Genomic DNA, 16,538 nt, shown 5'->3' with positions numbered 1-16,538 from the left:
ACCCCCAGAGAGCAGTGATGTGAGCAAAAGAACCGTGCTCTGTGTGGGTGGCAGCGAGAGCATGGGAACGAGCTCAGCTGCCTCTCGCCCAGCCTCCTGCTTCCCTCAACTCCCCCCACGACAAAACTGGACCACAATTAAGTAAGCCAAGGCTCTGAAATACTGTGGTGCAGCTGTTCTGTTGAAGAGGTGCAGTGCCTTCCCTGTTCAAAGCATCTTGTACGGAGGAGCAGGCTGAAAGCCGTGCCAGCCCCTGACACCTTGCCACCACGGCTGGGTCATGCCCTGGCCATTGCAGCCCAGCAGCACAGGGGCTGATGCTCTGCACGTGATGCTCAGAGGAGCAATGAGCAAGTGTGACCTGGATGCAGTCAGCGTAGCACAGTGTGTGGAAAGACCAGCTCACTGGCAAATGGGCAGGCATTTCAGAAATGATTCCACATGGCTCCAGCCTCAGCTCGATTCCATTAAATTGTTTCATGATCTGGATGATGAATAGAGAGCATACTTATAAGGTTTCTGGAAGATGGGAAACTGGAGAGATTTCAACCACCCTGGAGTATTGGAGTACAGCTTCGATAAAAGAGAGAAGCTGTCCAAGATCAGGATGCACTTCAGCAAAGGCAAGAGCGAAGTACGGTGCTCAGGAGAATTGAAAGGCACGAGTACAAATGGGGCCAGGCAGAAGCAGCTTGAGGGCTGCAAAAGAACAGTGTATAAGCCAGCATCACAACAGGCCCAGAAATAATCAGCTCAGCTTCAAGAAAAACAGTCTTACTCTTACCAAGTTTTTAATGCTAATGCCTGGTGATTCCTGCATCAGATCTTTTAAAACTAGGTGGTCTCGTGACCACACCACCATCAGTTTTGTGGACAAGCCAAGAGAATACAGTGCAGTTCCACCGAGCCCTGCTATGTCTGCATGGCAGGAGCTGAGCCCAATGCTGCTTGTGCTCCCCACAGGCTGCAGGATGGAAGGGGGCCTGGGATGATACAAACCAGCCTTCTTTCTCAGGCAGGAGAAGGGATAAAGCTGGCGGTCTTTCTGACGGTGTGCCAGCAGATGAACTTCCAAATGAGAGAAGAGGCAGACACCTGTGCAGGAAGGCCCTGAGCTGGGCATAAGCTGAATAAGCTGCAGGATGTCCTGCAGAAGCGTCAGGATTTATAAACAGATTTACTGCTCCTCTCCAGCATTCAGAACATACAGCCTTTCACACCACGCGACAACAGAATAAAACTCCCAGACAGGCTTAATCTCAGAATTGCAGGAGGCCACCTAGTCCAATCCTAAACTAAAGCAGGTTCCCTACAGCAGCTGACACAGTTAGGCATATTCTTATGGCTCTTTAATATCTCCAGAGAAGGGCACTCCACACCCTCTATGGGCAGCCTGCTCCAGGGCTCTGCACTCTGACAGTGAAGCAGTGTTTCCCTGCGTTAGTAAGAAACTATCCTTTCCAGGCCAAAGGTATGTGCTGCAGTTACTATTTGTTACCAGATTTAAAGGCTGTGTTTTGCACAGATTACTTCAAAATAACAGTGAGTTAGCTGAGCCAAGCACTGCTGTTCCCAGACTGCATCTTCTCAGAGCTCGCTGGCTTGAGCCCTACCAAACTCCCAGCATGTGAGCCTGGCCTTGGGAACACATGTCCAATTCCCCAGCACTGCTCTCTTGGGAAGTCACTCTTACAAACAAGTGCATTGTCAGATATGGACTACATGTCCTCAGTACTTTTGGTAAGACACAAGGAGGGAAATCAGTTGTCCCACCTGCATTTTACCTACCTGTCTCGGTCAGAAATACACATAAGAGCAGAAGATCACCTCTCCTTGTGTAGATGATAGTGCAGGGTCCACTGAATTAGTTTAATTGATGTCAAATGCCAGGGAATCATGTATGCACAAGATGACACAAAACCGCTGCCTCTTTTAAAAGCATCTGTGCAGAACAAAACACCCCCCTTTGTATTTTCCACCGTTCTTCTAACAAGCAAGGTCTGTTGTGCCACATCAGACTCCCAACAGAGTCTGTGTTGGCATTAATTTACACTTCCAGCTCTTCTGCAGCCCTGTTATCACACTAGCAGGAACCTCAGCAGTTTTCAAAGAGCCATCAGAGGCACACTTGCTTCATGCTAGCTCACAATGCTGAAGTCTGGTTTAAAGATTTAGCATCAACCTACCAAAACAATTTATACTGCAGCCTGTCCTGGCCCAAAACATGGATTTAGGGCAGCACAGTGTTCAGGAAGCACAAACTTCACAGAAGATGAGGACACCAGCTGCTCTGCACAGCTCTGTCCCCAGACACAAGCTGGGGCTTCCCTGCCCTATCTGTGCTGTGATCCTCTCCATCTCCACTGAGCAGCCCCGACTGGCCCAGCCGCCGCATCTGGACAACGTTTCCGGCTGAAGGGTTGCTACACACTACCAAATAAGTAGATAAATGAAGCAGTGTTGCTCTAACAGTTACAAAGACTAAAAATACACTCACTGCAAGCAGGCAGCAGGGCTTCTGAAATATTCACAGATTTACTTGTTAGGTAGGGTTTCTGGAGGCAAGGGAGAAAGTAGTAAAGACACTCCAGCTAACTTCTTTTTAAAAGCAGGCTGCTGCTTGCAACTGTTTCTAAGCAAACCAGTTGCAACCTTGTGGACTCAGCTGCCTTCAGTCCCCGGCACATGTCAGGGGAGATCTGGATGTTTCCTTCTTCCTCTCCACCAGCTTTTTACTCCCTGTCCCTCAGCAACTGGTGGGGGTGTACGAGGGATGCAGTGAGCACACACTCATCTATAGAGCTATTACAGAGGGAGCCAGGTTGGAGGCACCAACACAGTGCCTGGTCTCCATTTCTCAGGGCAGGTCCTGCACCAGGGCCAGGCACATTGCAGACCACACAAGGACATGCGAATAAGCCACAGGCTGTCAGCAAGGAGACAGGGCCTTTTCCCATGCCCAAATTGTTGCAACACTGGTGCCAGGGGCTATCGTAGGGGGATATACACAGCACGAGGAGAAAGTAAGAAAACGGGAAGAAACAAGTTCTGTGGCCTCCTAAGTAAATAACGGAGTCAATGGCTGTGGCTGAGGAGAACAATGTGCCCTCAGCCCATACCATGGAAAAGGCCAGGGCCTGCAGATCAAGAGATCAGTAGCCAACGGAGAGGGCCCAGTCTGGGTTGACTAATTGCTCTTGCTGGTTTGAAGAAAAAGCCAACGGCCCTCTCTAGAGGAGCAGATCAGCAGCACTGATCCTTGCAGGCACATAATTTAAAGTTCCTGCAGGTAGAGTATCTCTTGCAAACACCAAGGCATTTGCACTGGCTGTGCACATGCTTGCTGTCAGAGCTATGGCCATATTTGAAATCTAACCAGCTGAGGCAACGTTTACATGAAGAATTGAAATAAAAAGGAGAAAACAAAGGCAAGGCACAGTTTTGCTACACAGAAAGTTCTCTTGGGAATGAAAGAAAGGAAAGAGGCTGGAGAGAGAGCAACTCCGTTAGGCAGAACCACCCATGGCTTCTTGGGAAGCACAGAACTTGTAAACAAACTCCCCACACGGTCTGCAAGACGAGACATACCCACTTACAAGACAAATAGTGCACAGGAGACCAGCCTAAAAAGGCATTCATTCTACTGGAGGCTTACTTCAAGAGCCAGAGCTGGAGGATTTCTTCCTCTGAGTGAGGCAGCACAGGACTAAGAGGAATGGGCACCTTCCCTTCTGTGCCCAACGAGGAGCTAGCAGGAGCACTTGGGTACAACTTACCACTGCAGCAGCTCTGCTCTCTTGGTCCATCCAGGCGTGCTTAACTCTCAACAGTTTCAGCCAATGTGTGCTGAAGTGAGACTTGACTTTTTACAGCTCCTGACCCCATTTGTCACTTTTCTTTCTTCTGATATTTATATATCCTCTGTGGTTAACACCAACACAAGAACATTTCAAGGTTTCCTTCAACAGCACTGACTTCAACTTTAAGTGCTCTTTTACACCTTGGTCCTCTACAAGCACCACAGATTCCCTGGCAGGCTTCCTCTGAAAAAAATGTTTTTATTACTTTTCATGCCTTAAACAAGTTGTTCCTCAGTATCACTTTTGGCTTGACTTCTTATGCTTTGATATTAAGCCTCCCAGAAATGGTGCTCCATTTCTAATTCCCTCGTTTGGCTATTTCTAATTCCTTCTCATTGTTTTAAGAGAGCTCTTATTTCTAAGAACCTACTTTAATGTATTATTTAAGCTTGCCGGATTTTCTAAGGTCCTTTTAATGGTCCTTTGGCATGGAGGCTTTACTCTTTAATCAATCTCCATACCATTTGCCAGCACTTTATCCTATGGTGTTTGCTTTGCATGTTTTCCCATCCTTACGCAGCCCTTACCCTTTGAAGTTGACTTGCAGTATGTACTTCAGCATTTTGACTTGTAGGCAGTTACTGATAAAATTAACTGAATTATTTGACTTCTTACTCTTCAATAGGCAGCCATCACTTTTTCACTGGCGTGGACTTTCTCTATCACCCACTATCACTTGTAGCCTAATGTTGAAGTGTCTCACTGATTTAAGAGTGAAGGCTGGTGAAAGCCTGTACTCACTTACAGTTCAAATGCCTTTATAGGTTGGATGGTATCCAGATAGTGAGCTGAAATTTCCACCTGTCTCACTTGGATACATAAAATTACCTCATTTATTTAGAAACTGTGATCAGCCCTTGCTCGAAGAAGAACATTTTTCACGCAACCTCCGTGCAAGTTTTTGTCTGCATGGGGCAACTGCTTTCCTCCATGTGAGCTTCCCTGATGCAATACATTTGCCAGTTAATTAAAACAAATAAATCACTCACATACGCTGCAGAATGCCTATGTGAATGAGGCACGCTAATAAAAACAAGTCACTTTCAAAGGCCTCTGCCTCCCAGCTACAGCAAGAGGAGATTTATGGCTTCAAGATAGGAACGCTGCCTTGAACCAGAGATGCCTCTTTTGCACAGCAAGGGGCAGCTCAGACTGCTGATCATTTCTCCATCCACAGCCACCCAGAGCGCACTGCTGCTGTGCAGGCACATGCCACCACCTCTTCACATGGACTGCTGCGGAACAAGGGACAGGACAGAGGCAGATGGTGGAACCACGTGCCGGGGATGACTGAAATTGAAAATCTCAGGATGCATTTTCAAATGCTTTCCCACAGCAACCCTGCTGTCTGACTGCTACAGAGACTCAGCTGGGAGAAGGCACAGGTAAGGTGTGTTCTATGGAGTGGGTGAGGAAGAGTCCCTGCATGGAAAACCGGGCTTGGGAGCGGAGAGCAGGGCAGCAATCATGCAAGCCCCGCTGGCTGCAGTCTCCTTAGAGACTGCAATCCAAACACAGAAAAAGACCGTCTTAGACTGCTGAGCTTTTCCTAATCTCTAGGTTTGCTCCAGTGATGTCCTCAAGACAGAACTCATAAATGTGAACCTCCTCTACCAGTTCTTTGCAATTTTTTTTTCTTGATGTTTTTACAGGGTGAGCTCATTATGGATAATTATGATTCAGATCACAGCAGAAATAAAGAGCTACCAGTAATCAAAGCTGGCCTACGTATCACAAACATAAAAGTGTATTTGCCACGTCTAATTTAACACTAAGAGGAATTATGTAATCTTAAATTTACAACACTTGAAAACGTATCAAAGCAGATCAGCTGGACTGAAGGCTAGAATTACGACGTGCTGCACAAACACAGTTTGGTGCAGCTGAGATGGCGAACACCACCTCACCTCAGGACTGAAAAGTTCTCTTTGCTTTGCAGTCTGCTCTGCAGCCTGGTGGGAGAGCATACCCACATGGCAGTGTCAGCTCCAGGAGCGATGGACATCGAGAGGGCAGGCTCTGTGCAGTGAGACACACGCACTGGGTTCTGGCACGCAGCATCCACACTGGCAGCTAGCGTCATGGGTTTCCTTTTTCTTCTACATTGGGGATTTTATATAGCTTGCCTTTCATATGGAAAAACAATCTGGTGTAATAACTCTACACAGGCATTTGACATACTAGATGTGAAGTCCAATTAATTTATGACTCATTCTCTATCCCTCTCGGACAGCGTGTTCCCAAGAAAATGCCATCTGCAGCATTTATCCTGTCTATACAGAGAAGACCAGTCGTGCTGGGGCTTTGGTCTGCTACATCACACAAAACCCAAGAGATTTTCATAATAACGAAACGGCAAAAAGACACAGAAGATCTACTGAAATCGTCTTCCTGTTCTTATGAACACATAAAAATAGGTTACTTATTTAGCAATTTAGGTAAACAGACCATTATGAAAAGTCACTGGGGAGTAAGTCTTTATGATTTCATTTCTTGATCGCTTCCTGTCTAACTAAACAAACATGAACTCAAGTGACACAGATTCCACTGCTTTTGTGTGCGGAATACTTGAACCATTTCTGTCATAATTCTATGAATAATTTAATCATCTTTTTCCTGTCAGGGACAACATATATTAAGAGAAAATTGGTGGGAAGCACAGCATCTCTCAAAGGTTGTCAATTCAGCAACGATCAATTTTGCAGAGAGGAAAGATTAGCGTACATCACTCTGAAAAGAGAACAGTAACATCTTACAATATGACTTGAAAAGAGAACAGTAACATCTTACAGTATGACTAAAATCTGTAGTCAAAATTCCTCGGCAAGGTTTCAGTCCCAACCTCTAGAGTAGAACTCAATACAAGCATGAGGGGTGAAGGACATCTGTGATACCGACCAACAATCCTATGAGAGATTCTCAGCCTGAGGCCAAGCACAGCAGCTTAGAGAGGAAGCTACAGGAACAAAGATCTGGCTTCTAAGCATCAAGAGTGAACCAACAACACCTGGAGACAGAGTATTTGCTGAGCAGTAACCTTCAGAAAAGTCAGCTGTTCACCAGTGTATGGTTTTAGACCTTCATCTGATGAGTGACAAGGAATTCTGCCTCTTACTCTGAAAGACGGAAATGGCATCTTTTGTTCACTTGACCCCAAGGCAGAGGATGTTGAAGACTGTATTTATTTAACCCCAAGACATGGGAACTTATAGCACATCATCACTTCCCAAAGAGATTTTCTTTTTATCCTCCTTCTCAGCCTGGGTGGCTTCTGTTTGCTTTACAGACTTCTCAGAGTTTGCTACCAGCCTTGGACATCTGCTGCATGCAAATACTCATGCTGCTTGATGGCAAAATCCCTCCAGTTTTGATCAAAAAGCCTTACCATTAGATTTGCTGTTCATCATTTGAATTGAAATGTGCATTATTTTAGAGCATGAAAAGACTTATGAAGTCTGTCACATTGGCAGGATGAGAATTTCGACGAAGGAAGGCTGAGGAAGTGGCTGCGATCAGAAGATGCCCAACACAACAGAGCACATGGACTTTGCAAAACTCTCCATCCCACTCAGCACTCTTTGGGTGCTGTGTTTCATCACAAAAAGCAACTCCTAAGAGAAGTCTATCCAGGAACACATAAATTATAGAGGGCAAGCACAAGTATCTCAAAGGCAGACTGAAATCAAGACCCATTGTGAGTGACGTTAGACTAAGGACCTATCCAGAACACTTGTAGAAAATTCAAAACTCTGTCACAGCTGTCAATTCTCAAGAAAACAAGGAACTTCAGACTTAGCTGCTGACTGTACGTGCACTTGTTTCTTGCTATGCAACTGAAATCCCTGCTGTTCGGCATCCTTACTGTCTACATTCTCCTTGCAGCGGCTCTCTCTGGGATCAGTGGCAGCTCAGAACTCAGTAACCTTTTCCTGTGACTTATTCCACATGCTGGCAGATGAACTGACCTGCATGAATCAGCTTCCCTGTAAACAGCCTCTGGTCCTGACTTACACATTTACATACTATGAGCAAAGGAAAGGGGAGAGATTAATGCACAAGGAAATTAGTTTGGTATACAGGATGCCTGGGGGTTCCACGAGAATGTACAGCCCTTCACCTCCATATCAGCAAGAATGTCAAATCATGTCTATCTGAAGACTGTACACAAGTCCTTATGAAATAAACAGGAAATCTGAAGCTTAGTACCCAGCTGGTTGGTTTCCACATGGGCGAGGGCCTGGTAATGGCACTAACACCACCGCATCTGTAACTGGCACAAAGGCCAAGGACTCTATAACTGTGCTTCTTCCAAGACATGGAGCACTGGCACTATCCTAAGAAGAAATGCAGTAAAGAGAGCATCTTCTTTGGCTAAACTTTGCATGCTATCTCCTACAACAGACGGCTGTACATATGTTCTCACTTTTGTACATCGCACAGAGAGGACTACTGGTGGTGTGTGCTGCACTGCAGAGCTGCAGACATCCCACAGAGACTAAAGGTCCCTGCTTGGGGTAGGAAGAGTGGCTTAGCTGTGCTGTACTCTATAGATTATTTTGATCCAAAGATTGATGTTATAACCCGCTGCATTTTTTACAGCAGTTAAGTAAATACAGGGCTAATGGCAGATGTTTTCATTTAAACTGAAATGAAAGGCACCGCCTTTATGTCAATTTGGAACCGGTGTAATGAGCCAACAAGACTCTGAGTTACAATAAAAGCAAATTTAGGAACGAAATCTACTAGAGACTTAACTGGTCTCAAGTGCATAGTTAGATTTCTAAAATAATAGTTGCAATCCAGCACAACAAACATGACTTGCTCAAAAACAAAAGCTTAAGTTTAACTGTAAATTGCCGTTGGCTTTCATTCCCATGAGAAAGTGCGAGATATTTCTTGGAATAACTTCTCATCACAGGCATACCAGTGGTGTCCCCAGAACCATGTACAGCAAGACTAGGACTATACAACTCTGCTTTTTTTCCCTTCCAGGCTTACCAGCCCTGGGGTTCCTATGTCCCACTAGACAGATCAATCCAGTGCTGGTTGCGTTCACAAATGCTGGGGCTTTGTAGCTGGGCAAGGGCAGGTTAAGATGTGGACACAGTTGGCTGCAGGAGCCTAAGGGAGATTAGTACTGAGTGACAGCAGCCAAGAGGAGAGTGGGACCAGGGTGAGAGGCAGCGTGCGTCTGGGGAGGCTGAAATGGAGGAGCTGATGGCGTGTACTGGCTGCAAACTGCAGGAGTGGCCCAGCGAGCTTGGAAAGGGGGCTGGAACAGGGTGGGGAGGAAGTAAAGAGGGGTGGGATTAACATGTATCAACATTGATTTTTGTTTTGTTTAAATTTTTTTTTTTTTTTTTTTTTTAACACCTTAATACTTAAGAGTTCACACAATTTCAGGCACCTGCACAGAAGCCCTCGGTGGAGACTTTGCCAGCTGTCCTCATGCATGGGACAACCCAGGCTGAACAAGAGACAGACTACATAGGAGAGGCAAAAAAGGTAATGGCCATTTTTACTCTTTTAACATGCAATTAGCATTGATATGCATTATGCATTAGCATTGATATCATGCAATGAATAGCTTTTATCAACTTTTTGTCTCTAAGAGGAATGTCTTACTGTTCTTGCTTTGCACAGTATTCTCTTAAATACTCCAACTTAAACTTCTATCGTATTGAACCCACACATACACACACTCCTACTACAAAGTTTTCTGTTGATACTTGCCATTAGCTGAAAAGCACTAGTGCTGCCAGCTTTATATCTTGTTTTCCCTCCAAGAAGAATTCTGAAATGTTTTTCAGACTGTAAAGTAGACTCTGTTTGTACACTGGTGAAAAGAGCCAGACAAACCTTGCAGAACTATGTCACTAACCTTCATGCACAGTCACAGAAGACAGTGACCGACAACTCATGTTATTTCCCAACCTCTGTCCATATTTGCTCTCTCTTCCTGCTGCTGTCAATGGGAACTGCTCAAATCAGCCATGGGAAGAGTCTGTAACAGAGCTCAGAGGGCACTCCAGCATTCAAAGCATAATCAGAAAAGGATGACAGTCCTGCTGGAAAGAGACTGTCCGAGTAGTTCAAAATGTTCTTTTCTGAATGAACTGTACGCTGTTTCATATCTGAAAAGAGCAATGGGTAAACTCTGGTACAAAGATAAAATGAAGATCCTGTAGAAGAAAGCAAATGAAGAAGTTCTGAAGAAGTTTCAAAGCAGAGGCCATTCCACTTCCACTCTCCTCGCCTCCACTGCCAGGGTTGTGGCAGAGAAAAGGAACAGCAAATAAGTGCAAGTGGAAAAGGATCCCCTTCTCCCTCAAAGAACTGTCTGAGTCATGAGAAAAGGCAGGAGGGGACAAGTTCTTTCACTGAAAGTATTGCCAGATCCTCCCAGGGAGACCCAGCCTCTTCCAGCAGCCACTTCTCTGCAGGTGGATGAAGAGCTAAGGTGGGCTTTCTCCCCGCAAACACCTGAGAGAAAAGCTTTGTTGTCAGCAAACTGCCAGATGCTTGTTTAGGATGTATGAGCCCTTGTAGAGGCAGGATAGGATGGAGAAGCAATGTTCTCAAAGCAGAGAAATGGTTCTTCTCCAGGCACAACTTCTTAGCTAACAGCCTCCTATTAGTAATCTACTAATAAACAAATTAAAAATGAAGCCAAGTTATCCACCACCTCTTATTTACCTTGGAATTTCTTCCTAGCACCTGATTGAGTGCCACAGGGGAAGAAATGTTTGATGGCATTGTTTATTTAGCCACTATCCTTGTGTCTGCTCCATTTCAACATCCCTGACCAAATCCCTGGATATTTTTTATTTCCTGGATTATACCGATGTTCTGAAGAACAATCCCAAAGAACTCCAGTAACTACAATTTCACAATGTTTTACTAATGATGAAGGATAAGATTCATCACAGGGCTCTGATGTGTATTTTCCAAATCATATTTACTCCAGTAACTGGAAAGATACTTAAGACTCAATAACATTTAAGAATAAATAGGCTGTAAGTTAGAAATAAGAGCTTGCTCTCCAAGTGATAAACTGCCTATTTGCTAATTCAGCTCAGCCAAGAAAGGATTTTTGTAAGGGACATGAAAAGGGAGTTTCTGACTGACAAATGCCAAAAATAATTCTGACACATCTCACAAAAATTCCCCTCAGATAATTGGTTGTATACCACCACACTCGACTTACCATAGTGCTCAGGAAAGCGCAATTATTAAAATGCTGGAAGCCTGAACGGATTGTTTGTTTGTTTATGGAAATTCACATCATCAGACAATGTTTTCAGCACGCCTGAATTCACAAAAACATTTGGGTTTGTGATTCGTTTGTACTGTAAAATATGTAAGCTTTAAAAAGGCGTCACGGCGTACAGATATTCAGTAAGCAAAGTCTGTGCTGTCGCAGGGTTCACAATGCGTCTGATGACTGTGACAGTGACATTTTCCCAAACATGCCTTAACCTTGTGGCATCTGAATTAATGATATATTTATTCAGTTCTTGCCCTATCTCTCATGTGGGACTAAAATGGAGATCAAGAACACTTCCTTTCACTAACAAGCCCGTGCCCTTAGTGAAAAGCTGTTTTCTCTGCTGTCCTGCAGCCCTTGAATATGATTGTTATTAATACTGACGGTGCAGTGCTGAGAGGTCCCTCTCACACTGAGCATTGTATAACACAGTGGTAAACAGCTGAGAAGCTGATGGAAGGCAGTCAGCATCCCGACACATCAGAAAGGCCAAGGAATTTGCCCTGCTAGGCAGCCCAAATGGGACAGCAAGGACAGTCTCCACACTCAATCTTTGTACGTGTTATGTAACGTGTACGTTAACGCTACAATGTGATGGAAAATATAGCAATAATAGTGGAGTGGAAAAGTCTCTGACTGCGGCAAATGAGGACAAGCCCAAATGCAGCAGCTGTGGTGCAGAAATGAATGAAAATAGCTGCTTATCTTTGGAAGGCTTCAGGTAGCATCTCCAGAGAAAAACCCCCACCTCCCCTGCCAGCCCTTAGATGAAGTCTGGGAAGGGGTGGATCCTGGCTCCAGCCCTTCCATCGCTCAGGTTCTTTGCATGCACCTGAGCACCCCTGGGTTGGCCCTCCTTCCCACCAGGTGCTCAATCACTGCTTCAGGCCGTCACTCAGCACTTCTACTACACAGATGCCACATCAGAGAAGCTAGGTCACGTTCTGGCAACTCTGATCAGCTATGTATAAATCACCATGACCGAATGGCATTGCCATCGAGTCCTGAGGAAGCTACAGAGAGAGACTGTAGACTGTTGGGCAAGGCAGCCAGAGGTGTCTGGGTAACACTCGTGGCAGCGTGGATGAAAGGCACGGATGAGATGCCAGCACCCCAGCTCCAGGGGGCACCCTGGCAACCACAGCTTAGAGGTGACCAATCTCACTTCATTTTCAAAGCTGTAACAACCAACGTGTGATCCAAGTTTGGTTTCCACACACAAGTCAGATGCATCTCTTTGAAATTATTCTCATAACAATCTCTCTTTCATGTTTTGCACTTACCATTGATGTTTACAGCTGGCAACACTATAGACATCTTTGGCCTTCTAGTCTTGTTATGTGTGGTGGCTGGCAGTAACAGGTGGTCCTGAAAAACAGGGGAAAAGATCTGTTAAATCCACCCTAGAAGCACAGAGCTGGGAAAATTCCTTTCCATTCTGTGCTACAGGCATTCAGTGTAAAACTATTTACAACAGCTTAGCAATTTCAAGTTGTAGAGGGAGTCTTCCAAAAGTCACAGCAGCTGCTCATGCTGTGTAACCAAGAAGAAATCCCTATCTCATGCAGCACAATACGAAAAAGCCTTGATCATGTGGAAAGAGATGGAAACTGCTATTAGACCCGCATTCAACAGAGTACTTATGTATATGATTAAAGTAATCGAGCTTGACTTCAATGATATTTAAACATGTGGTTAAGGGCTTTGCTGAACTGGAGCCTTTACTGGCAGTGCTGTCTGCTTTCTATATAAATATCTTCTTGCTCTATCTGTGTCAACTCATGCCACATGCCTCTTGCAGCAGGGCCGTATCAGTGAGGGCTGCAATGGGCAGCAAACTATGAGCTCTGCTGACAAAAACTTACTGAGAAAGTCTGACGGCAAAGCTGTGCTTAGCAATTTATTTCACAGTGAGGTGGCTGGGTGCTGCTGTAAAACAGAAGCGTTCAAACAACCCTTGGCTGTAATAGCAGAAGCTGCATCTACAGAAGCTCCAGATGCAGACCTGGGAAAAATGCAGCCTTTCTTCTTTTTTTTTAATTTATTTTATTTTTCCTAACTATAGCCGAATTCAAACTGCTCAGGCTGATGTGTGGAAAAATCTGGTTCATTCCTTATCATTCAGATTGTGTTGTGCTGTGCTGACCCCAACCACAGAAAGACCACAAAGAACATGGAAAACTTCCCAAGCTTTTCAAAGATTAGCTCCTCTGCCTGCAGGTTGCTTCACCATAACACCTCAATATGCAGTGGGTGCTGTGAGGGAAGCATATTTTCCCTCTTAGTAATTAAGAGCAAAGGATCATGTTTATAGAGTTCACAAATGCAGTGTAAATTCCTAACTCAAGCTCTAAGTGAAAAAAAATCCTGCCGATCACTAAGCATCTTTGCCAGCCCCCCAAAAATTAATCCAAAGCTTTATTTTCCCAGTCCATGCGTTTACTGCTCTCTCAATGCCAGTCTTCCCACATTCAGCCTGAGTCACTGGGAAGAACCAAACCAACAGGTACCATCATGTCCAACGTACGCCAACCAGCTCCTTAAAAAGTTTTTGCAACCTCCCTAAACCCAGACCCAACATCTGCCTTTTATTTTTCAAGATCCAGACATGTATCTCACATGGGCAAACAGCAGGAGGAAGTTTGATCCCTCGTTTCCACGCTTTTCCATTTGCAAAACTCCTATGATATCTTTATGAGACCGGCTTAGTTTTGTTTCTAATGGCACCTTTACTTACTGTACGCATCAAATGTATTCAGAACAATCACAAGAGCTTTATAATTGGAGTAACCTCTACAGAAATCAACAGCAATGTCAGGACATTCTATCTAATTCAGGACCATTCTATCTAATTACCTTCTTGGCTGACTTCTGAAAGGTCAGTGTGAAGTAGCAAATGGAAAGCAAAGGTAGAGAAATTGAGAGGATGCAGCATCCAGGCTGGTCAGAGGTCTGGTGCCCAGAGCACAAACCTACATGGAGAGGAGGAGGGAGTGGGGCTTTGATACCTCTCGTCTGTGCACTGTAATTAGCAAATCCTCCAAACAACCACTGGGTCTGAAGAAAGTTGCATAGGGAATCATCTTCAGTGATGCTGCTCTGCTAGCCAAGACATTAAAATTAACTTCCCCTTAAATTCCAGATTCTGAAACGCCTCCTAAAACTGCACAGGAAAGAGTACATCCAAGCAGCAATTCACCTGCTGCTGCTTCATTTTCCTGGTGCAAATGGAACAGCGTGGGAAGGACTGCTGCTCCCACAGCTGATAGTGAGACATTGAAGTCATTTCCACTCACGCCTGTGCATCCAAGCACGCGCTGGAGCTGTGGCACAACTCTTCTGGAGAAAACACACACAACAGGCAGTCAGCTGTAAGCTCCAAGTGCTGGCAGGAGCCGACCTTCGAGAGGAGCAGACTGTCTGGGACCTGGATGCAGCCCATCTTCACTACAAAGGACTGTTATGAGTTATTGTTTAACCTGGAGTTAAAGAAATGTACCCATCTCCTAGTCATCTTCAATTTGCAGGAAAGTCCCTCTGATACTTGGTCCTAACTTGCATCAGTGATGCAAAGTGTCATAAATATTTCGACAAGTTTGGCTACCTGCAGCATTCTCAGCAGCCTAGAAAGCTCCAAACAGTCCTGAAGTTTTTTTCAAAGTAATACTTAATTGTGTATGCAACACAAATGAATGCAATATCAGTGATTAGGAAGAATTTAAACATTTAGGAACACAATGTGAATGCATTATTAACATGTGTAAAACATTTTGTCCTTTCCTACCTTGTTCAGAAGTATGCTGAATTGCTACCCTGAGGGGAATGTGACGGCATTATTCATCCCTAATTTTAAATACTAGACAAAAATATCTAAAATTAAAATACTGTTTGTGATATTAATACATGGCATAAAACTGAAAATGAATAAAAGCAAATCCTACAAGTCAGCATCTGGCTCACGAGCATGACCGTCAACCAGAGGCAAAATAAATCACAACTATTACCCAACAACAGATGGCTCTGGCTTGGGCCAAGATTTGCACTTAGATGGGATGACAATTTAAATAGACGACTCAGACCTGAAAGTGCTGGCAGAATGACTGGAAAAAATATCGGCCTGGAAAGACAATATTTCAAATGAGTCCCAAGCTTCAGCACTCTCATTTTGCTTTTGATCATCACTACAGTTTGGTGTTATTGAAGTCAGCTGAGATGGACAGATAGATAAATATAGACATGGATACTAAAAATCCAGCCACAAATGTATTACCTTTTTATTAAGTTGGGATACAGAAACACATTTGTTCTTGGGGATGAAGTCTGAAGTTATTTGTTAAACATCTGATAACGATCACATTTATCAATCCTAGCCACCACAAAACATTCAGAGCACTAGATAATTAGGATGAATCAACTGCAGTTAATTATAAAAGTTAAATTAAAGCTTTTAGAAATTAGGTACTGCTATAGAATGAACATTCTCACTAAACGTTTGTTCTTCCCTAGCTACTTCAGTCTCTGCTGATCTGCTCCTGGACACAGCAGCACATGGAACCACAACAGAGATTTTAAGGCTTCTTCCATAAGATCAATGTCAAGACTCTCACAGGGATTAAGGATTGGAGACTCACGTATCTGTAACCCCCACAGTCAGATGGCAATGGAAACCCTATTCCACTGTGCTAGAATATTCCAAGGCTGGATGTTCCAACAGTTCCAGCCTGAGTCATATGACATGTGGCTTGTTTCTTAAAGCACCTACCACTAGATGCATGACAACCTGCAGGCAATCTTAGCCCTCAATAAAAAGAGACCTTTTCTAACTCTCCTAGAACAGAGTAAACATCCCTGCATATCATTTTCATTAGATGCAGAAAAAACATGCTGCTCCAAAGTTGTTGTTCTTTTTTTTTTTTCTCCTTTTTTTTTTCCTAGCTGGTACTTGCCTTTCATATGGTAAGAACTGGCAGTTCTGACAATTTGGGTTTTGCAGCATGTGGTCCCTCAGCAACACTGCACCCAGGAACAACTCTTCCCTTGGGACCAGTGTGCCACATAGCTATGGACACCAATGGAGCTCCTCCACCTCACAGCATGGCTGTGATGTAAGAAAACAGTATCAGTGCCATGGGAAATGTTTAGAGGAGAGGTACACACATTTGCAGAATATCCGAGTGACATGGGACACAAAGGAACGCTCCAGGCTCAGCAGGAGCTGTCTTTTCTCCTACCCTGATGTTACGTTTCTCTCAAATTGACTTCTCGAGATTTTTCTTACCTTCTTAGCTGATCTGCTTAGGAACGGATAAGTATTATTCAATAGCCCTGCGTACCTGAGAAGAATGAACATGACTTGATCCAAGCGTGCTTTGTTACAGTGTGGAAGCTGCAGGCCCTAACGCTGCATCTCC

General features: G+C 44.4%; 1 protein-coding gene across 1 annotated transcript in view; it reads right to left on the bottom strand.

Annotated features, from left to right (window-relative positions):
* ATF6 (activating transcription factor 6) overlaps positions 1-16,538 on the bottom strand; it is a gene marked incomplete at both ends in the record, with an annotated part of 73,699 nt that overhangs the window by 1,923 nt on the left and 55,238 nt on the right. The window contains one exon of the mRNA XM_079536197.1: positions 12,411-12,495. Coding sequence (XP_079392323.1) covers positions 12,411-12,495 — 85 coding nt within the window. The remainder of the gene's footprint in view (positions 1-12,410; positions 12,496-16,538) is intronic.

Source organism: Tetrao urogallus (assembly GCF_951394365.1).
Source record: "Tetrao urogallus genome assembly, chromosome: 5".
NCBI lineage: Eukaryota > Metazoa > Chordata > Aves > Galliformes > Phasianidae > Tetrao > Tetrao urogallus.
Note: the sequence above shows the minus strand (reverse complement) of the source record. Positions and strands in the feature narration are given on the sequence as shown.